The sequence below is a fragment of the Parus major genome, chromosome 15 (assembly GCF_001522545.3).
Source record: "Parus major isolate Abel chromosome 15, Parus_major1.1, whole genome shotgun sequence".
In the NCBI taxonomy this organism is placed as follows: Eukaryota; Metazoa; Chordata; class Aves; order Passeriformes; family Paridae; genus Parus; species Parus major.
In genome coordinates, this window is record NC_031784.1 from 2,644,142 (window position 1) to 2,668,173 (window position 24,032).

Below are 24,032 nucleotides of genomic sequence, written 5' to 3' on the forward strand. Positions count from 1 at the left end.
TAATTGTAATTTTTAATGCATTTAGTTCAATGTGTATGGAGACACAGATAGAGATGTATACAGAGAACACAGCAAAGTCAGGCAGTTTTTGGGGGAAGACTTTAAGTTTTGCACATTTTTATCAGCTTTGGTGTTATTTTGTGAATGTTTTGAAAACCTCAAAACAAATTACTTACAGAAAAGAGCATGTTCTTCTTGTCTTGATTCACAGCACGAGGATCAGGCACAGGGTCCGTGTGCTTAATAACAGACACAGATTCACCTAAAATAAAGATGATAGTCTTAAGAAGAGATTTTCTATCTGGAATACTGAGGGAATCAAAAAGTTATAATCTTCAGCACTGAATTTTTAAGATGTCAAAATTCTTTCCTGAAATGATCTTTATTTAATTGCTTAAGTGAAACAGGAAATATTTTAGTTGGTCAAGAAAACCAAATGTCTGGCTTTTAGCAAAAATTCTGCATCAGTTTCTACAGGCATATCACAGAGGTATAGCAAGGTTCCTCTTCTTTAAAAGCAGATGTTCATTACTACACCAGATTTCACAAGGTGGTGCTCTCAGCTTCAGGCACTGAGCTACACTGTGTAAGCTCCAGAGAGCCAAAGCTTCCTCCTTTTAAAAGGATTTTGTTGAGCAGCATCTCAGTCCTATTTTATCAGACAGGAGACTTAAGCATCAACTTGTCTGAAAACAGCAAAGGCTTCCTTTAAAATAAGAATTCTGTCCCTTAAATACAGGCAAGGAATAGTCCCTTTTTACAGAATTCTGATGGGATATTTCTACTTATTCCAACAGCTTTACGGGCATGGAGCACATCCGTTTTCCTACGCTAAATATAAGTAAAGCTTGATCAGTCTCATGCTATGCAGGATCTGTGGTGAGAAACTCTGGAGCCTGTTTCAAGACAGATTCAAGGATGAAAATTAATCTTCCTATGAATACTTTACTGTTTTAAAATTCAGAGCTAGTTAACATTAATTTATGCTACCAAAACAGGCAGACAGATCTCCATGTTCCAGCTGAAAGAAAACTGTTGTAGCATGCTTGGTTGATTCCCAGCTTCTTTCCTATATTCAGAAGTGCTGCTACTTTGTTTTGTTTTCAACAAATCTGAAAAGGGCTCTAAAAATAGCTCCTGCATTTGAAGACTGGTACCAGAAAACACATGAATGTGTGTGCACAGAATTTGAGCAAATAAGGCTTGAGTGCACTGAGTCTTTAGTGGCAGCAGCTAAAAAGCTGCCAGCATTGCAAAAGTTGTTCTCTCCTGGTGCAGAAGACATTTATAAGATTTACATACTTTCATATTGGAGTGGTGACACGATGTTCAAACCTAGAAGACTCCATGAACTAGAACAGAAATACTTTTTTTTTTTTTTTTCTTAATTTTGATTTCCCACAAATTGTCTGTTGGGGGAAGGGGAAGATCAAAAAAGCATTACAAGACTTAGTAAGAATGTTCATCCCACTAAAGGGAAAACAAAGCCAATGATGAAGCAACACATTCAGCCACTCTAGAAGTTACCAGATCAGAAATTTACTGCACTTGAATGCAGAGAACTTTAATAGCTGCAGGCTTGTTTCTAATGGATCACTGCAAACAAATGGTGAAAAGGCACTTTCAATTATGTACATAATTACATTAAAGTCACAGAAACTGTACCTGTGAGAATTGACTGGTCTACCCTTAGAGTTGTAGATTTGATAGAAGTAATCCTTATATCAGCAGGAACCTTGTCTCCAACTACAAAGAAATGACAAGACAAAGTCAGAATTTTGCTGTTTGAGAGATTACTGACCAAGTGTCCCTTACCTCCATCAGCCAGAAAAATGACTTTCCAGTAACTACACAGATTACTGAGATCACCAGCAGCTTATTGCTGCTTTTGTGACTTCCAATATTCCCATTTTCTGAGCATCCAATACAGTTTGGCAATTTAGACTTGCCCCTACCTAACCTCCAAGAAAGAAGCTGTAAATCACTGGATTGTTTTTCTAACCACATGGCCACTTGAAAGCAAAGGGAAAACACTCTCAAGAGCAAGATATCAATTTCAGAAGACATATTTATAAACAGTCAAAACCCGTAGCTAAGGTGAAACGAGTTTCCTTTTCAGAACAACTGGTCCTGAAGAGTCTTTTCGTTGTTTTCTCTATGCCCAAAGTGAGTCCTCTGCTCTCCAAAGATCACATTATCCACATCTATTTATTTAGAAAACTAAGAGAAGTTGTATTTTCCTTTTCTTTGGCACCAATTGTGAGAATAACGTGCTTCTGCAAATATGCTCTTGTAATGTTATACTTTGAATTCTGCCAGATGTTTCAGAGTTGGAAGTTAACCTCAGATCACACAGTAGCTTTATTTTCCAGTAATGCTGCTCTATTAAATAACCACAATCCATATCCCAGTTACAATTTTCACAGATCTCTGTTGTGTTTATCCCATCATGCACATTTCTACTTTGCAAAAAGCACTGAAGAAAAAAAAATAATAATAAAACAAACAACCCACAAACAACAAAACATCCACTAACAAGTGTTTGAGACGCCAAGGCAGCAGATGATAAAAGTTAACACCACACTCCTAAGCATGGCAGAGTGATAAATCCAGTTGTCAGCTGAGCTCCAACATCCCTAACATCCCAATATTAATTCTTCTCCCTTCCTACTTCCTCTCACCCAGCTTTTCCTAGTTTTTAAGAAAAAAACTAGAGCTCTACCATTTTGTGCCTACTGCAAATAAATGGCTTCATGTAAATTTACTTGCTAAAGCTTATTAATGAGGCACATTTCTGATTCACAGGGAGGGGTTCTACATTCTGCATGTCAATATTGCTAATTAACACATGATTGAACACTCCTAATGTAGTTTAACACTGTGAGCATTCAAGTGTCAGCTATATTATTATAAAATAATGCAAAGAAATAAAGGGAGAATAACTAACTAAAAGACAGCTGATCTTTTCAGTAGGTGGAATCTGTGTCCCTGCAGTGAAATTAAAATAAGCTGCAATTCCTGCAGGAACTGCTTATGCAATCAGCAGCAATAATGCACATTGAGGAATAATATCATGAAAAACTCTACAGTGGTGTCACAGCCCTGGCTCATCCAACCCCTCACACCCTGGAGTGGAAACCTGTGGGAACAAAACCCTGAAGAGGAGAATGCAGTGCTACCTCAAACATTAGGAAAACTTGCACCATGTGACTTTCTGTAAGTTCAGAACAACTCCAACCACTAAAACCAGCAGAAGTTTGTATAGTTTTGCCTGTAGAGTTAGATGTGTGTTTTTGTGAGCATGTGCATATGAAGGGACAAAAAAGCAGCCACAAATGTGTCATTATACCATGTGAATACTAATTTAAGCCACAATACCCTTGAGCAGCAAGAGAAAATAGCTTTAGACAAATGGTGATCTAGGCCAAAAAAGGCAAAACTATTCAATTGCTTTCCTGGTCCTGTCCTGAGGAGGGTTATTTGCAGACACACAGTAGCAGCTGCTTTTCAGACATGGCTGGACAGGCCAAGCCCTCAGAGCAGTGTGCTCAGAGGTCTGGCAACCTGCACAAACATCTTCAGAGTGCTGCAAAACTACAGCCAGCCCACATCCACCACATCTGGCAACACTGCTAAGGATGCAGAACATAAAAAAGAAGCTGTTAAAAAAAAAATCTTAAAACCTCCAAGCCACTGGACAGAACATATGGCAAAGTTCCCAAGTGATTTTCTGCTTCTGAACTGCTCCAGGTTGTTCAAACTCAATATTCACAGGACTTAAAATACTTGGAGAGACCCCTCTTACAAACTGCTGATATTCAACATCAGTATTTCCATGAAAACTACTACTGCTGTTATCAATCTGAATCACCAGAAGTGAAGTGTGAAATTTATTATGACAGTGAAGCTTTATAAATTTATCTCAATGATTTAAGGTAAGACACATTATTCACTCATCCTCTCTGATGAGTAAAAGGCTGTAGTAAAATATTCAAGGCATTTCCAATAGGCAGGAGAGCTGAACATCAGGGTCAATTACAGAGACATTTTAATCAGTTTTTTGCAAAATAACAACTATGAGACTAAGTCATTTATAGTGTTGAATATACTCTCAAAAACACAACTGAATCTGAATAGGAAGTCATCCTATGACAGAGGAACCACAGGAAATTTCAGTGAGTAGTGTAATACAGATCACATCTACACATAGAAGGCTTTTTTAACATATACTTTAAAATAGGAAAAAAAAAAATGTGGGGTTGTTGTTTTTTGGGAGGCTTTTTAAAATTCATATAATTCAGTCCACAGAACCAGTGGAAGTAATAACCAAGGCTTGAAAGAAATGAGAAAGTGATTATGTGCTTGTGTTGCTCAGCACAGAGCTGCTACAGTAAATGATATAATTCCATAGTCTGACATCTAAAATAAAAAGTCAGTTGCAGAAATATTTTCATCCATTATTTCAACTGAAGTTTTTAATCCTAAATAGTCCCTTGATTTTCACAACAGCTCTGAAGAAATAAAATAAGCTGCTTTCAAAACTGCCCAGGTACGTGTTCTGAAACATAATGCAGTCAAACACATAACTACTGATTAAAACAGCCCCACTAACTACAGCACTGACTGCTGTTTGGAGGAGTGAGAGAAAGGTCTGGTTTGAATCATTACTGCTTTACCCACAGAATCCTTTTGTTCATGCAGAATTTTAGAATTTTAATACTGAGCTTCAGCACACAATAAATGAGTCTGTTTAAAAACAACCTGGTCACAACAGGGGGTTAAAAAAGATAAATATCCATTTTATTTAACTGTGTGTGAGTCTACACTGAAACAGACAATTTACAATTTCTACTCCTTGGGAGAAACTGGAGCAGTACTTTGTTGCAATATAAATTTAATGTCAGTTGCTTTAAAGAAGTCACTTTTTTTCACTGAAAACAGGGATAATTTAGTACTTCCACATACTGGGTTCTTCAGCCACCTAACCAGCAATGCTAACTTTCAAAATTCTCACTGATGCTCCAGATTTTCTTCTCAAGCTCAGTGCTTCCCAGCCCTTATCTTCCTGATCCCAGTGCTCTGGTTGTGTTATGGGTCAAATTCCCTCCATATGAACAATCACTGACATATATATCTGAATTTTACACAGTCCAACCCTGCTTCTCCACAGACTTGTCCCAAATCAGCTTCAAGTACAGTATCAGCAACCCGAGACCAAATTTTATCCTTGGCACTGACCGAGTCCTGCAGTGAAATGATCAACTCATTACCTGGGTGTTTCATTTGAGCACTGATGCCCCTTTCAACACTTGACCACTTTCCAGCATAGCAATAAAATTAAATATTTCATTTCAGAATTCTGTCAGACAATGGTTTGAGACACTCCCTGGGAGACCTCTACTGCCAAAATACAATATTAATTTTGCAGGCTATGGCAGTCTCTGCTTTAAGCAGCCCAGGAAGATGGGCAGAAGTGATGGGGGACATATTCTATGAACAATGAAGGTGAAGGGAAAATAACTATTAAAACTGAGAGGATTTCAGTCCCTTGTATTTTTAGTTATTTCTGGGTACTAACAAAGAACCTTAGACTAAACAGGACCATACTCATCTTTCAAGTCTTAAATTATTAGACCATATTTCAATATAGTTTATTGAGATCCATATTCCAGATTTTCTAATCAAAACTGCTGGTGACAGTGGGCTCAGGAAACAACATGAACTGTACCCCAAAAGCCATTATGCTATGGAACAATCCTCAGAACAAAACTACTGCTTGAAATGTGTACTTTGAACACCAGTATCAGCTCTGTTAACTCTGACCCCTGGAGACTTGCTCAGGTTTACAGGCAGGTACCTTATAAAAGCTGAAAAGTTTTGCTTCTTTTTTATCTTAATGTGTTACAAGAACAATTCCTCTTCTTAGTAAAGAAAGTGATCTGTTTGCAGAAAACCCCTCTTTGTGATCACAGCAAAGCAAAGTAATTTTTCCTGTAAAAGTCAGTATATACAATATGTACCTCACACTTTCTTATTTATGTTTATCATTAACTAAAGCCAGCGTCACCCTGGATGTGCTATCAGCATGCTGGGTTTTGAAACTGGAATTTTGTCATAAAGGCTATCAGTACAGCTCCAATTATTCTATAGTTGAATAGTTTTTGAACACAAACAGTTCCTGAAACTGAGTAAAAGCATCCCCAAATCAATTGCCATAAACCATCAAATAGAGAGGGAAAAAAAAAGTCAATATATTAAGGTTCCTGCTTTATTGGGATGCTTTAATTTCAGCATTCAGCATTTTAATTCAGTATTTCTAGAGTAGAAATCCTATCAAGTTTAGCAGATATAACCTCCCACACTGCTGTTAAAACATTTGAGTGAAAATACATGGGGTTTTACCATCTGAAGGAAAAGTAGTAAGTGTTAATTCTTTTGCCAGAAGACATAAGTGTTAGCAACTATTTTTTGGTTTAACATGACATATTACTGGTACAGTTATTGAAACCACTTTTCCTAGTGAGATATTTAATCTCTTTTGGAGTCAGTCATTTCAGTTCCCTCTCCTACCCAAAAGTTCATCCTCTAAATTGGAGGACACACCATTGTGGATTTACTAATAAACTGAAGCCAGTGAAACTTCCTACATGAAGAATTGAAGAACTCAGTTAAAGAACTGAAATTATTAGATTTAAAATAACAGATAAGGGATGCTACACACTTCAATCAAAAGAACTGAGGATTTTCTGACTGTTGAATTGAGTATTGCTGGGGACAGTAATATTTAAAGCTCACACCTGAGCAGAATGGTTTGCTTTTATTTTAGAGGTAGAGCTGCTCCAGCACAACTGGCTTTTGTATTAAACTTCCTTAACACAAACCCAGCTTAGCTCCTCTTCCCACCTTGTACAAAGACAACCTCATCTTCCTATTGTGCTTGATTTCTTTAGACCATCAGAAACATAATTTTTCTTCTGTAGTAACAGGTTTGAAGTATTTAACACTTCCTGAACAGGGCATAATAAAATGGTACCAAAAATCAGAAACTCTACAAAACAGGAACATAATTGAGTCCTTTCTACACTTTCATACAAGGCCAAGAATGTCAAAGTGTCAAAATTAGAAGAGGGATTATGAACCAAATTTTAAGTCTGAGTTTCCACTCCAAACCAGGAAGGTAAAATTTATTTTCCAACAAGACAGATTACACTAGCAAAGATCCAACAGTTGTAACCATAGTAGTAAAACAGCACTTGCTTTCAACAAGGTGACAGAACAATGCATTTAAATTCATTCTTTGAATTAGACAACATGCATGAAACAGCCTCTATCATCCACCTTCTGCATTCTGGGCAGACACAAAATATCCCCAGAGCTTATTGTGCAGTGTATGCAACATGTGACTATCCTAACCCAGGAACTGCTCAAGGTAGAGGTTAAAAAAATTTAAACAACACATATGTATTTTTTTCTTATCAAGGAAAGCCAAAAGGATAGAAAAAGCTTTGCTTTCTGGGAGCAAAATATTTCCAGGTCAAAACTGAGGGTTGAGATAAATGGAGATACTATGTTACACAGCACATAAGACCCAAATTTTTCTTAACTTGTTACTTTTCATTCTCCAAAAACAGACAAGTCATTCTCTCTGAAGAGGGCACCAGAACATTAGATAAGATATGCTGATGGACAGAGACCCTGCTTCTAAGTCTGCACTCATTTCTAAACCACATTTGTCTAGTTTTAGCTTTTAATTAGTGGATCTATTTATACCATTGCCTAGTAGATGGAAGACTCTTGTGATCAGCCTATAAAAATATCTATTACCAGAAAGAACAGACTGATAAGTTAAGCTTCAACTTAAGCCAGGTCAGGTAGAGAACAACAACTCCTTCCCACCAAAGCTGAAGTCCTGTTTCCAAGTTACGGGCATTTGGGTAACAGAAGAACCAAGAGTCAGAATTCTGGAAGCACAGCAAAGTTTCAAGTGCAAGTTTTCTTTAGCCTTAAAAAAAAAAGCTTCCTTTGCCAGGGTAATACATTAATAACTGAACATTATCTTGATGTTCAAGCTTTTTGTTCAGTACTATTTGTGATTATAATAAAACCCACTCAGTATCAGTTCTGTCAGAGTACAGAATATCAGGTATGTTCTCAATTTTCAAGCAACTAAACCAGAATTAGTTTTGCTATTTTTACCCAACAGTTTGTTAACTCTGAAGGAAAATGCTACAAGAATTGGGGAATAAATTGAAAATGTGTTTTGCAATATTTCAAATGTGTGTTAAAAGTGATACAAGTTTAAGCTGTGCCCTGAGTTGAACCTCACATAACTCCAGACTCCAGTGAAGTATGGAATGGAGTTTGGACTGTGCCTGGTTATCCCCAAATTGCCTCTGATGTTTTGGCCAAAATGTTCACTGAAGCTTATAGATTTATGCACTACTCAAACATGCATTTATTAACCACTGATCTTACTTTCCTGTCTTTTCTGGTTCAAAAGTAGTACTTTAGGGGAAAAAAAGCAAAATATGTGCTTTAAAACCCAGTTTGCACCTGGTAAGGAAACACCCACAACATTTGCAGTCAATTCTTTTTCCCCATCAAGAGAAGCTCTCAGCAGTTTGCTTTAGGACAGCCTCCAGCAGGTCTCTGCTCTGGGCTTAAACCTTCTCCATCCTTTTCCTTATTTTTTCCAATCTCAATACTTTCCCAGAAAAGGAAACCTGCATCTCCAGCATTGATTCTGAAAATCAATCCTAATCGCTAGAAAAGTAACATAGGCACAAGTACCCAAATATTTTGGAACAAGACCTGTAACATCCATGTTTTTAGCTGTACTACCAGGGAGAACCTGGAGCTCTTCACAACCACATGGGAGTTTGACATAATTCACATCAAGAATCTTCCTTCCTGACCTTCTTCATCCCAAAATTCAACTCTTTTTTTTTTTATTACAAGGCACCCAAGAGTCCTGAAGTGCTCTGCAGTTGGAATTAAAAGCCTCAAAGTAGTTCTTGCCTACTCTGTGCCAGGTATAAAACTAAGTTTTCTAAATATACACTAATTTAATAAGCAACAGGTTCTGGCAACTCTGTGTGTATTTTTAACATGTTGAGTACTTACAGATACAGTAATAGATGACAAGAACCATTCCTCAGAAATTCAGGGAAAAGAGGAACTACTGTGGCTGTGCTTTGGTAATTTACTGACTGCAACTACTGAACTTTCATTTATTAAATTACAGAAACTCAGATACACTGTATCTACTCCAGAAAATTTTAGACAGGAAAATACAGAGGAAGTGAACAAAGGTCATTTCTGTTCCCAAATGTGCTTCTATAAAAAAAGAAAATACATCATTCACATCATCCACCAGTTTCCCCCAATTTTTCAGGCTGAACTTCATACAGAACTTGTAAGAAGCAGGGCCACGCTCTTCCAAATTTCTCTTTAAAATGTCAGTTTAAACCAGCAAACAAAAAACTCAACTAAACCAAAGTGTATCTAATCTATTTAGATAGCCCCTGGTAACAAGTTTAGAGTGTACCATCCAATTAACTCCAGCTTCTACAACAACATGATAATCCATTTAAAGGCAGGCAAAGCGAAAAGCCATACGAGGACAGCATCTGGATGTTTGTCACTTCATCAATTCTAAGAAAAACTCTGTAGCTTAGTAACCATCACACACTAGAGTGCTGAGAACCATGCCCACCACAGGTCTGCAAGCAAATTTAAGGCACACATCCCAAATCTGTGATCCCAACTTCCCAAACAGCTCCTGTTCATTGTACAGTACCTTCTCCACCATCTCTGCTGAAGGGACCATGGAGGAAAGTCTCCCTCACAACATGCAGTTAAGAAATTCATGCCTACATGTGTTGATATCAATCTAACAATTCCTACAATGAAGTTCTCTGTGTCAGACCCAAACACAGCTATTTCAAACTAGCAAAGCTGTTACAGCATTAAATACAGCTATTTTGCAAGGGATGACTTGTAGAAATTTGTTTGCTAGTAGTTATCAGCACCGGGGAGAAACCAATCACCTGGTTATTTATCCACTTGGTTGAAAGATATTTGCCTGGACACACAAATGTCATTGGCACTTTGCCAGGAATTCCACTGCCAGATATGTATCCCAGCATGAAGGGCTCTGTCACTTCCCTACATGGCCATCTTTTTGCAAACACCATGTCAAAGGCCATCACAGTCCTCCTGCACTTGAGGCACAGGCATGCACAGAGTCTCTCTCACCTCCAGGTCTTGACACCAATGTTGGGACACGATGCTTTTACTGGCTCTTCTCTACTTGCTCTGTGGCTTTTCTCAGTTTGATTGCAATTTAAACTTCATCATTGTCTAGCTACAAGAATTTATTATTTCAGTGTCAGAAGCTGTGTTACACTGAAGCACTGATTTCTCTATTAAACATCCACATGACTTATAATCAACTGCAGCTTCAAGTGAAGCTAATTTAAGTATATTGTTTGATCCACAAATTTAAGTGGGTATTTTACCCAGAAAAGCTTCTACAGTCCATCAGCAAGCCAGACCACCCATCTTCAAGGACAGTCATAAAACTTGGATATTTTTTGTGTTTCTACATCAGCATACTGGCTTAAGCTTGTCCTTATTTGAAAGAACAAAAATCAATTCTACACATCAATGACTATCAGTCATTGTTCAAGCTGATTTTAAAAGAGTGCAATAGTAACCCTATGATAAAGAGGACACCATGCTTGTTAAAAGCAGCCTGGTGTTACAGGCACATTGGTTTTACCCAGTTTGTTTTTCTCCCTCAGACACAGGCCTTTTACACAGAGTAATTGATTTTATTGGTACTGACAATATACAGCAGGTAAGTGAAAGCCCACACATCCCCCAGGTGTTCTCATACAGAATAAAAGGCAAAGCTAAATTTGAAGATGAAAACACAATCTGTACCTCTTCTAAAACAGCAGTGAATCAAGGAGAAAGCGTTCTGTGCTCTAGACACCTGCCAGAGCATCAAAACCCAGCATTTCTCCTCAGTGATACCCCAAACCAGTGCAAAACACACAGTCATCACCTCACAATTCTAGCAATTCTGCTTTAAAGTACAAAAAACACAACCCGAGTGTATTCCCATGATGAAAACTCCTTCCAAAACCACCATTCCATTGCTGACATTTAAAAATAGGATAAGGATTTGGCCCAGACATCCACTGCAGAGTCTGTAATTGATACAGTTCTGTTTGCCTCAAAAGGAGGCAACCACAGCAGAAATACCCCCTCCCTTGCAGAGCACACAGCTCTGGCCATGCAGAGCATGAGCAGTGAGGCACAGAGCAGTGACAAGGCATCACAGTTCACCCTTCATTTCACTACCACTGCCTTGGATTTGGACTTGTAGCTGAATCACCCTGTACACAAAACAGGGGCTTGAGACAGAGCTCAGCCAACGTTAAAGTTTCTCAAGGAATGAAAAGCTGGGCAAGCAGCCAACACCAACTTCATTCTGAGTGCACACTCTCTTTGCCTGCTAATTAAAACAGAAGGATAGTCAAGTTTAAGGGTATATATTTATCTCCTCTTGAGACAGCTACCACCTCTAAAATCAAAGTGACATGAGCGCAAAGTAAGTTTAATGTACATCCTGCATTGTTCCCAAAGGAAAAATCACTAAGTTAACAGCTGATAACGACCTACAAAATCTGAGTATGCAACACTCCTGACACTCAGCAAGAGCCACCTAGTTTTATCTGGGAAGGAACAGTCAAGCCCAGTTTAGAAAAAGTTATTACTATGGAATTATCACCAAAATGATGGGAGTTTTAGCTAGAAGTAACATAACCCTTCTATTTTCACACTCCTTCCAAACAAAGACACCCCTTTTAGAGCAAACCTAAGATATTAGAAAGCTCTAGGCAAAAGACCAGGCTTTTAAGACTGGCACTTCAAAAGCTTACCCAAGAGAAACAGGAAGCTCTACTCTGCATAGCTCATGTACTTGAGATCTATGCAGCAAATTGTCAAAAGTAGCAATAAAGAATTATGAAAGATCAGAAAACGGTGAAGTCATGTGCCAGTCATACTTGCTGAGATGACAGAAGACATTTGGGAAGAGAAGTTCAAAGGCACTGCTACTACAAGTCTAAAAACTGGAGAAACACATTCAAATGAAATAACAGAGCGTGACCAAAAAAAAAAAAATCTCTGCACTCCCAAACCTATGGAAACTGAAGACATTTAAAAACCAGGAACATTCATCTACTTTGTGAGAGAAAAGCAGACAAGTTTTAAGACACTCTGAAATCAGACACCAGAAAACAAAATTTTAAATTCCTGACAAGTGTTAAAACCACGACTCCAATTAAGATGCTTTGCTTTTTTAGACCTACCAATTAAACTAAGTGGCAATTCCAAAAACAATCCCCTCCGTACAAATGCACATTTAAGGTAATTACAGATGAACAGGAACGAGATTGTTCTTAAGTGAAGCATATACTTAGGAGTCTTGGAAAACTCCCCCCAGGGCCTCAAATCATTAAGACAAAGCCCCACAACAATTTTACATCAATATGCTAATGCATGTATGCACCACATTAAGTGGGTCTTACCTGCCACTTCCACGATGTCACCTGGGACAATGTCTCTTGCTTTAATCCTCTGGACACTTTTTCGGTCCTGTCTATACACTTTGCCCATCTCTGGTTCATATTCTTTAAGGGCTTCAATAGCATTTTCAGCATTTCTTTCCTAAAAGACAGCAAAAATGTGTAATTTTGAAAGCCCTCAAGGAAAATAAGCCTGTTAGATCCGATTTTGCAAAAGCATTATCATATGAATGCTACCGACTCAGCTCAGCTATATTTCTTCATACAGAACATTTTGTGTCCCCTCCCTTTATGAGGTTGCTGACTGGAAATCATTAGAGTGTAATTCAGGTGTTTGTGAGCCTTTAGAACACAGAAATTGTTTATTTAAACCCTGCAGCATTTTCCATCAAGACTATCCACTGTGTTGTTTCAGGGAGGCCACACAAAGAGTTCCATGTCACATATGGATGCTTTTTGACATTAAAAAACACTAAGCAGAATAAAGATTTGTGGATGTAGGTGGCTGTACTTTGGCTGGAACAGCTTACACTCAGCCTGGAGTAGACCAGCACTGCTGAATTTCATTTACTGACACATATCAAGGATCAAGTTATGATAAAACCAACTTATTATCAACTTTACTCCAGCAAATCAAGTCATGCTGAAGTGAAAATAACTAGAAACTTCCCCAGAACCTCTAAGCAATTTAAAAACTTGGATGAATCCCCACACAGAAAAAACCTTTTGATTTCCACTAACACAACAGCTTTCCTATCTCAGCTGCACTCCTCTCACTGAGCACTAGCAGAGATTGGTATCAGTGTTGTGATGCCACCTGGATGAAGAACAACTGTAGAAACCAGCAGCTTATCAGCACTCCTTCTCCAGCTCTTGGAGAAAGAACTTATTTTCCATTTGCCTGCCTATTGACAAGAACAAACGTCATTTAGCCCTGATAATTACAGATAATGGTAGAGTGCACAGAGTTTTTGGAACATCTGCCCTTCAAATATACATCAGCCTTTCCAGATAATAAAAAATTCCTCCTTGCATGTCAAAGCAGAAACAAAACCATCAGAAATTCAAATGCTGAGGAACTCACAAGTTCCTTCTAAGAGTGCAGCTGAAAATGACTGTTACCAAAACTACCTTAAGGAACTAACATTGACATGGCACTGATACCAGTACAGAACCATAAAGCTGCAAGTAATACTAGCCTCATATTCCACCAGGTGAATTAATTCTGCTCCTCAGCACTAGAACACCAACATTATTTTTCTGTGGACTATGAGTCACCGTGAGGCAAAACCTTGAAGTCCCACAGAAGGAAGGTTACCTCAACAGAACTTTTCCTTCAAAAAGGAGAAATAATAATTCAACATGATGACCCAGGTGGCCAAGGACAATGGCACATGGCTTGGAGCAGAAATAGTGCAGCCAGTAAGATCAGAGCAGTGCCCAGCACAGGGGATGGAGAAGCAGGGCTGGAGAAGGGTCTGGAGCACCAGGAGCACCTGAGGGAGCTGGGGGAGGCTCAGCCTGGAGAAAAGGGGGCTCAGGGGGTACCTTGTCGCTCTCAGGAAAAGAACAGAACAAGAATAAACATCCAAGTTGCACCAGGAGAAATTTAGAAGGGATATTAGCAGCAATTTCTTCACAGAAATGGTTGTCAAGCATCCAAACATGCTGCTCAGGAAAGTGGGTGAATCACCATGCCTGCAGGTATCTAAAAGATGCACATGTGGCCCTCGGGGACATGGTTTTGTGGTGGCCTTGACAGTGCTGTGTGACTCAATGATCTTAAAGATCTTTTTCACCCTCAACAATTCTGTGATTCAGCTCATTCAGCCAGCTCAGCGTGCTAGACTGAATCTTTTGCTGCAGTTTGCCTGAAGTTATGGCCAGACTATCCTGCAGGCACTGAAGCACTGGCAGGTGGCTCCTGGGGAAAGGTGCACATGAGAGGAAAGGTTGAGGGCGGCAGAGACGTGGCTGTGACTCAGTGCTCACATCTGGTACCTGTAGGAACAGATACATTTATGGGTGGAGACTGTGTACTGTGGGGCTGATTTTCCATACCCATTAGAACAAGGGAATGAGTCACTTCATCTGTGCAGCAACTCTCTTTCACAAAGAAGTTCCATGCATGTGGAAATACACATAGAGGTGTTCTTTGAACACTGTGACATCTGAAAAAAACCCTGATTATTTCCTACAATAGGGAAACAACTACACAAGAAAAATCCTCAAACTCTACAGACAGTTTTACCTTCCATTTCATGCTTAAAATTAGTACCTGCAGAACTGCAACTCAAGAGTTTCAAGTTAATGTTTAACTCTTGCACAATTACTTTATGAAGACTTGAATATAAAATGTCATTTAAGGGGGCAATGCTGTCACCCCTTGGCCGACATTATCTCTTCCCTGCACACCTGCTCCAGCAGGTTGGGCAACAAGTTGGGTCCTGCTAAAAACTGAATTTTGAGGAACACTCTTTAGCCCAGCTCACTTGGGATAGCACAAAGCAGAGCACAGGAATGTGCAGCAATGCCACTTTTCCAGCAGGCAGGGTCCTCTTTAATATGTTGTAACCCATTAACAGGACACCTGCTCTTAATTTTTGTTATTTTGACCAATTTGCTATTTTTTTAAAGCATGAAGCCTCATGCACTAAGAGAACAAGTGATTATGTCACGCTAGCACCCTCCCTTAGAAAGTTCTAGGATTTTTATGGCAAGTTCCTTGTATGATTGGTTGGTTTTGTTGGGTTTTTTTTCTATCTGCATAAAAAAAACCCTCTAACAAAACATCCACTGTCTAAAGTGAGCAAATTAACAAACTGAAGTGATATGAACATTTTTGTTTTGGCATCTCATGAAGTGTTATTTTATGTTATGATACTACTGTCTATATGATTTATAAAAAGGCATCAAATTAATGTCACAGCTGACAGAGTAGGAAAAGTTTTATGGTATTTAGATGTTTTCAGAAGAAACTTGTGCCTTCTGACAGACATGCAGTCTTTGGCTCTACCCTTAATAGGTACTATAGAGATTGAACAGGGAGAATTAATACTGTATTAATGATTTACTAAAACACAACAGTTGTCTCAAGAGGAAACAGACAAGAAACAAGGTTACAAGTGCTCCATCCTTTGTTCCTTAGTCGGGGAAAAAATCCCAAGCAAACCACTCCAATTGTTCTCAGCTTTGCAAGGCCTGATTTACTGCTTGAGTTCAGGGTTTTATTCTGGCCTGTCTCGTTCATGTGTTCAGCAGTGTGTGGCCAAACACACTGATGGGCATTTTGCCTTTCTGGCAACACTTCTGAAGCTTTCATTTTACCTTTAAGTCAACACTTTCTGTTGAGAAGCTTTATGGTTTGCTGACTCTCAGGAATCTGAAGTTAGCAACACATCCTATATGCTCTGTAAGAACACCCAACACTACAGGCCTCCCTCTTAAACCATAAAACCCCAAAACATTTGTGATTTGATACTCTAAAAGTGTCTGCATACCTGCCAAACTCCCACAATTGCATTGGCTACTAATATAAGTAAGATTACAAAAGGCTCTACAAATGCTGTGATTGTTTCTTCACCTTCTTCAAACCAGGCCAGGACCTGCAAGAGAAAAAGTAATTTAAATTCCTGATTTATAGACATCTTGTAAACTTTATTCCTGATAAGTTTCAACTGCTTAGACTCCAGCAGTTTTGGAAACCCCTCAATCTACCAAGTTTGTAGTTTTGTAATTCATGAATGAGTTGGCAAAACGCAATGGAAAAGGAGAAAAAGAATCTTTACTAAAGTAGTACAAAGTTCATCTTAGAGGCCGCTCTTCTTTTAAAGGTTTAAGCTATTTATCTGGGAAACAATTGCTACTGTTGCTTCAGAAGTGAAAGCAGAAGTCGTGACAACAGTCATGACAATGAAAAAAATCATTTCATTACCGTATAAAACAGGACATAGATTAGTTTGACTACTTAAAACACTAAAACCTTGCCAGAATCTGAATTTTAAGCAAGGTAATTGGCCTTTACCAGTTACTTAGCCACACAAATAGAAACACCATTACAAGTTTTCTGTGAGTAGATACAAAAAAATAAGCATCTACTTATTTAGATACAAGTAGTGACATACTGAAGCATCCAAGTGAACGGTATAGCTCTATCTGAAGCTGGATTGTAAACTAAGTAGCTGATAAAACACAAAATTGGCTTTTACAAGGTAAATCAAACATGAGGGCTTGCATAAAAGGTTCCACATAGATTTTATTTTAATTCATTTGTTTTAAAAGTGCACTCCAGTTGTAGGCATCTGTCATTCACTTGACTTGAACCTGTCAGAGCCTCTGCAGAGTGCTGGAGTCACTGATGAAAAGTCAAGTTAACATGACCAGAGAGGAAGAGCATTTTTGTCAACATGTTGAGCAACAGGAAGCCTGGAAAGTGACAGTAAATAGGAACAACGTGTTGAGATAATTAGGGCTGGTAGTCAGGCAACAGCACTCTGAATCACTAGAAGACTGCAGCGAGCAAACTGTTACTAAAGCAAGCCCATGACTCCACCAACATGCTGCTCTGAGCTATTGCTCAATTGAGAGACACTCCAGGATGTCAAAAGGAAGGAGCAGCAGCATGAAAGCCTCAAGCAGAAAACAGACTGTCAAGCAAATCCAATGCTACAACAAATTTTTATTACAAAGGGATAAACTTGTAAGATCCAGGTTGTGATTAATACAACTGCAACATTCCAACTGGCAACACAACACTTGGAGGGTCTGTGTGATGCCCCTGCAGAACAGATTTAGTTGGGATCTCTCCACACCTCGGTGCCCTCCAATCCCTGGAACAGCTCCTGCCATTTGTCCTGCTGCCTATGCTCACCCCACACACATCCCTGTGCCCATGGAGCCACAGGAGAGGCCAACGGGGCATTTCCAGATCTCTCAGCATACACAATGTCACAGGCCACCATCAGAATCTGTTTCTTCCCTCCCTTTTTTTATTGGAATTCTGTAGAGTCCACTTTTCTTCCAAACAAAGCAAGTAAATTCAATTATGTTGCGATGTGCTTATCTGAACAGGCACCTACAAGGTTAACTGGAATAAAACATCTGCTTTACACGGATGTTAAACCAAAATCTTGTCCAATTTAAGACCATGTGTGTTGCAAAATAACATTGAGAAAGGCCACAACTTCCAGAGGTAAGGGAAGGAGCTGCAAGGACAGCAAGATCCAAGTATGTCAAGGAGAGCCAAAATTAAGTTTTCAAAGGATCTTCTCTTTCAATAAGCTATTATTTCAAGAACTCAAATTAGAGATCCTGAGAGTATAGTCTGATGGTTTAAATCATCACTGCTGGTTTTTTGGTGAAATTATCAATCTGTGACAAGACTAAAGTGAAGTATCTAGTTAACCCTGGAAGCCAGCAATACCCATTTCTCTGTCCAGAAGTTTCTACACAATTACTATCAGTGAAACAATCCAAGCTCTAGTTCTAGAACAATTTAGTAAACACAGTCGTAAAATAATCAGGTACATTGTGAGTTCTTGGTTTTGCTATAGCAGACTACAGCTATATTAACACTTCATTTGTGATATTTGTGATACACAACACATTCTGTAACAGATCAGGTTTAATATTTGATAGCAGCCTGAAGTAAAAAAAAAAAAAAAACAAAACAAAGCCAAGAAAAACAAAGAGGAAGTAGAACAAGCAATAACAAATATTTAACTTTGCATTTTTAGTAACAACAGACCATATGCCGAGGCCTGGTAAAGACTAGACAATTCTTGTCCAAGTCACTGAGTCCTTGTCAGAAAGTTTCCACTAGCACACTTTTAAGACCCTGGAGAGGTTTACAGTGAGAGATCTTTTTTTTTTTTTCAATTTCTACTCAGAAGGGCCCCACCATGTTTCAGCCCTAATCACTTTAAGACTCACATGTAGAACAGCTTAATTTCCAGGTCATTGATCTCCAAAGCTCTGGTCAGGCACTACTGTCAGTAGGTAAAGTCACCATGTATTTAAGAAAGAGTAGGAAAAACAAGAAAAGAATAAGATAATTGCTCAAGAGAAATGCAAGCCTAAAAATGTAAGGGAAATAATAGCAAGACATGAAAGCCCCATATCAACAGCCAACATAAGCAGCTTAAAGGACAACTTTCATTCAGCATATTTGCTTTAGGGCTGCCAGAGCTATGGCCTGCAGAGCCTATTTTAAACAAAGCCTAAAGAGGTGGACCTGCAGGACTCTGAGGCAAAAGATGCACAATGACAAGCAGACAGAACTTGGTTGTTTGTAAAAAGGGGACAGAGGTACAACGCCAAAGTCAGCCAGCAATGAGGTGAGCACTGATGGAAGCGGCTAAACGAGCAGAAATGCCCTTACAGCTTTTTCCATTTCTGTAAGTGAAGTATCTCTATTGTCAGGGAAGTTATGGAGACAAGTTACCTCAAATGATTATGTATCATTAAGTAACAACAACAGAATTGGAGAATGGGAGTTTGGAGACAGAATTGTGCTGCCCAGCAGGCTGTACCCGCTCACCACTGACATAGGAAAAGCAAACACTTTGTTGTCAGCAACCGAACAGGGATTTTTGTTTGGTTTTCACTTCGACAATAGAAACTTAGAAGCAAGCTGGGAGAAGTAAGATCTCATCCCAAAAGAAAGAAGCCCTGGATTAATTAAAGCGGGTCATACAAAACACATGGACTGCTTTTAGGAGTTTTCTTCTTACAGGGTAACGAGATTTCAATTTTAATATATTTTGGACAGAGTATCAACTACTGCTCATAAACCCCTCTTTTAGTGATTTCTCTTTTTAACAACAATTAACTGAAAAATAAGCAGATGCAAACTATTTCAGTAGTCCTGTTCCATCCATACCAGTTATACTGAACACCAGGTAACATTAAAGAAAAACCTCCCAATTCTAGTTCCATGATTCAGTAGAGATTTTTGTCTGCAACACAAGGTCAGGGGAAAAAATAAAACACAAACCAGCACATCTTGACCCCATGTATAAGCACAAAATTAAGAATTTTACTGAGTTCACAAATTGTAAGCACCCATCAAAATGTTACTCCGTATTTCTGAAAATAAATATATTATAGCAGTAAGAGGAGAAAAAAAAAAGATAGCAGTCACCCACAATTTAATTTTTACAACATAAAATGCAATCACAGTGATTTCTCACATTTTTATCACCCCTACCCTCATGCTAATGAGTAATCTAAGTTTAGCTAAAAGCTAAAAGCAGTGTCACATTCTACAGCAACCCTTATCTTGTGCCACACACTCACTGCTGCTGACCTTAACAGGTAGCTTTTGGGGTAATTTCAGGGCAAAGCCTGCAACAATGTTATTGACACATCCTACTTCCTCCAAGAGGACCTTCGCTCACCTTTTACCACGAGGTAGGTTACACTCATGCTAATTTACAGGCTATTACAATCTCTGGGCTAAAGGTACAGTGTATTGTTTTAATCTAAGCACAGATATTCACTATTAGAAAACATTCTCAGAACGTTCACTTCTAAGTCAGCTTAGGGATCAAAGGAATAATCGAGGGGAGGGAATGCTCCTAGGATGCTGTACAAATACTTCAAGTTTTGGTAGAGTTTACAGCCTACGTTGCACCTTGTAGGAGGAAATCCACTGTGTGATGCAGAGCTAAGACTGCAGAGTTCAGCACACACCACTGCTTAAAGTTTAAATTCACCAAGGAATTATTCTACATCAGATGCAGTTAACGTTTTGCAGCCTGTCAAAATCATTTATACAGCAAAGCAAGCTGTTCTTTTCAGTAAACACTGCAGATCACAAGCATCAAGAATTAAAAGCCATGAATACACTCCATGGGTTTATTTCTGCAGAGGCTTCACAGATCCAACAGAAGACCGAGACAAGTCTACTCACAGATCCATTTACTCATCATCAGAAATTATTTATACTGTTTCTCTTCAAAAGCCATACTTAAGGCTTTCACTAACCAGGCACATCTCTTACAGCAGTTATGACCTGGAATGTAGGACACAGGATCCACAGCCCACAGACACACAGCATCTGACCCCAGCAATCAGCCTGGCTGACGCTGACTGAGCTGCTGCTCTGAGTTATTTTACTGACACGTACCTGACAGGCAGGGAGGGAGCAGAGGGCACAAAAGGCACTCTGAGCAGAAGTTTATACCCTACATAAGAAGGGATGTTCCTGCACAAAACCGAATGCAGGTCTCAGTGCTGCAGATGTGTGTTACTGTGCAGGCAGTTCTAACAGCAATAAACTAATAAACACAACCACCATAAAAACTCCCTCAACACAAAAAAAAAAGTTATCTATCTACTTGGAGATCCTCTCTCTCGTACCTGAATCAAAATTTTTCTAAACTGACACTGTACAGCTGGTCAAGAACACCAGAAATTAGGTGATGTAATTACATCCTATTTTTGCAGTAATGCAATCCTTGTATCAACACATCCAACGGTGCTTTACAGCTATTACGAAAGTCTGTATTATGCTTTCATCAAGAAAAAGTGTTAAAACCTAAGGAAAACAGACAACATGATCAGCTAGTGTTAAAACCTAAAGAAAACAGACAACATGATCAGTCTCTGAGCAAAGAAAACACCAGAAACAAACACAAAGGGGAAAAGCTTTTAAAGTACCAAAACTATAGCATATCTAGGAGGTTCTTACTTTTCATCAGAGAAAAATCTTCTAATGTCAATTTGGTATGCCTCTATAACTCCAAAATAGGAGACAGAAAAGGCAGAGCAGTAGCCCAAGGTCATGTACGGTGTCAGCTGCACAGAAGCAGAGAACCCAGATCTATCCTACACTCCATTAGACTACAGTCTCCTCTTAATTAGATAGGAAAATTAACCATACTGAAAAAAGCAACTGAATTCAGCTACTAATCAAGTTTTCCAAGAGGACTCAGCAGTGTATGTTCTATGACCTCTGTCAGTCTGGTCTCATACTTCCTCAGACTCAGCAATCAAAGCTTTAGTTTGGGTAGTCTGATTTTTCACTTACTTGTTTATAATAAACACAACTAATGTACTTTGGCACAGAAGGATAACAAACCTCTATGTTGTCATTTGTCTCATGAGATGACAGAAACACTCCTGACTTTTCAGGAACAAAAAGACATCCCCTTCTCATCCTCTGTGAGGAAAAGGGGAAAGAGGAAAGGGGGGGGAAAAAAAAAGCTTTTGAATGACTGTTTATTCAATTTTTAATAGCCAGCCTGATTTCCTCTCCAGGAAACAGAGGAGTGAGTGAAGCACATCTGTCTCCACAGTCAAGACTGATGTCACCAGTAACTGCTCAGCTGGTACTAGTGAATTACAGACCCAAAGCCAGAGCCCTCTGGAAGGTGTTGGTGTGGGGAGAGCAGATCCCCAGCACAGCACAAAACTGCAGCAGCAGGGCAACCCTTCCCCCACCACACAACAGCTCCAGAGCACATTCTCCTTTGCCCATCCTAATTAGCTTGCCCTTAGCTAAAGAGTCACCACAATTTCCACTGCCCCCAAGAGCTGCAGCATTTACTTTTTTTCAAGTTGTTAATTACAACTCCAGGGCAAAGTCTACTGTAAACTTTTACTCCCTACCTAAACAATTTAATATTCTGCAAGCTTTTGTTTCTGTTGTCCAGCTCCCCAAGAAATACAGCCTTCACCTTCCTTCGCTGAGTCTTCACTCCGTTTCCCAGTTTTTCAGCAAGCATACAGCATTTACACATAATATAAGAAGATTGCCCAATCATGCTTTTTTTTAGAAAAAAAATAGAAACATTCTTGTTCTTTTAGTCCCGTATGCAAAGCAAGATGTCCATTTAATGACTTGACTATCCAAAGGTCAGTTACCAAATTTGGTCAACAGTGGTGCCATCACAGCCGTCAATGTTCTTGTCACTGTCAAAAGCAACAACTGTCACCTTGCTATTATCAGGAAGGGAAGGCAACTGGAATATTCGCCATGTAGATTCTATTTACAGTCTGCATTGCATCCAAAAATGTCTTCCAATGATTATACATCGAGCTTGATAAAGATTAACCCAAAGGCAAGAAGAATGTCCAGTTAAACGCTTACTTACTCAAGGTTAGTTTTCAAAGCCAACAGCAGCATTGGGAAATCCCACCTCAAATAAGCAAACTGAGTTGAATGAGAAGCACTTTTTAAAATACCTGTCTAGTGTAGTTATGTACTTATGACTCATGCAATGAAAGACTCCCTGAATTTTTTGTTGGCTAGCACACAGAAATCTCGTCACAAGGAACTAATTTAAGAGACAGCAATCTTGCATCTATCAAGAAGAAAGAATAATTTCAGTATGTACAGGTCATATACATTGGAATATGTCACACTACCATACAGAACCCTAGGAAATAAAAAAAAATTAAATAAATCATACTTACAAAAGATATGCAAGCGGCCAGCAACAAAATTCTAACTAGTAAGTCTTCAAATTGTTCAATCACAAGCTCGAGTAAGGTTTTTCCTGCAATATGTAACAAAGCCATTGAGTCATGCACATTTACAAAAATGAATTCTCAACAAGAACTAGCAGAATATTTCATAACCATGCTCACCTTCCTCTGCTGGCAGCTCTGTCAGTAGAAGATTTTTCCAGGAAGCATGTCAAAGAAAAGAAATAATCGAAGAAACACATTAGAGCATTATCAGGCATCCACACCAGATATTCTTCCTGAATTGCACACTCAGCTGGGTTGGATTTGACAGACATACTCAAAGCCCAACTAAGGCGGCTCTTTTCACCAGGGTACGTGAATGGGCCCGAGAGTTTTACATTTTAAGACACATAAAGGTTCACGGGAATGTGCCAAGGGTTATAATTCAGCCAAGTCATCACTCCAACCAGCTGTGGGACTTCTGCTGTTGCTGCACACAAAGGGTCAAAGGCTCAAAACGCTTTTCAAATGCTTTCTGACCAAGCTTTTCCTGCACATTCAGTTCAAAAAAAGACACAAACCATCAAACTTGGTTCAAAATATTTCAGATTCTTTCCTCCATTTTAATGGTATTGTCCTTATTTCTGCTCTCCCCTTTATGCTCCTGCAACTAGATTTAGTAATCCAAGAGGCATAAAAGCAGTGTTAAAGCTAAAAAAACATGTCCACCGTGTAATCTTATCATAGATTTTCATTTTTACACAACGGCAAGGGAGTTCAGAAGGGACTAGGTCAGCCAAGCAGTGGGAATTTTAAAAAAAATCGTGTGAATTTTGTGTCCCGACTCGGGAGAAGAATATAAAATAAGGGGCTGAAAGGCGCTAAAAAGCTGGGGAAAATGAAGGTCAAGGCGGGAGGAAAAAAAAAATTAAAAAAAGAGGCAAATCCCAAACCCCAAAGCGCTTTATTTCAGAATGGAAGAAGGTTTCCCACCGTTACGGTGAAAGGGAACGGAGGTGC

The 24,032-nt window shown here is 39.0% G+C and overlaps 1 protein-coding gene across 3 annotated transcripts in view; it reads right to left on the reverse strand.

Annotated features, from left to right (window-relative positions):
* Positions 1-24,032, reverse strand: part of ATP2A2 (ATPase sarcoplasmic/endoplasmic reticulum Ca2+ transporting 2) — a 44,352-nt gene that overhangs the window by 19,272 nt on the left and 1,048 nt on the right. For all 3 annotated transcript variants that reach the window (XR_001524252.3, XM_015643897.1, XM_015643898.2), the window contains exons 2-7: positions 23,193-23,210; positions 23,019-23,101; positions 16,100-16,204; positions 12,603-12,741; positions 1,666-1,746; positions 177-262 (exon numbers count right to left, since the gene is read on the reverse strand). Coding sequence is in view for 2 of the 3 variants with exons in the window: in XM_015643897.1 (XP_015499383.1) it covers positions 177-262; positions 1,666-1,746; positions 12,603-12,741; positions 16,100-16,204; positions 23,019-23,101; positions 23,193-23,210 (512 nt within the window). In the remaining variant the exon portion in view is untranslated. The remainder of the gene's footprint in view (positions 1-176; positions 263-1,665; positions 1,747-12,602; positions 12,742-16,099; positions 16,205-23,018; positions 23,102-23,192; positions 23,211-24,032) is intronic.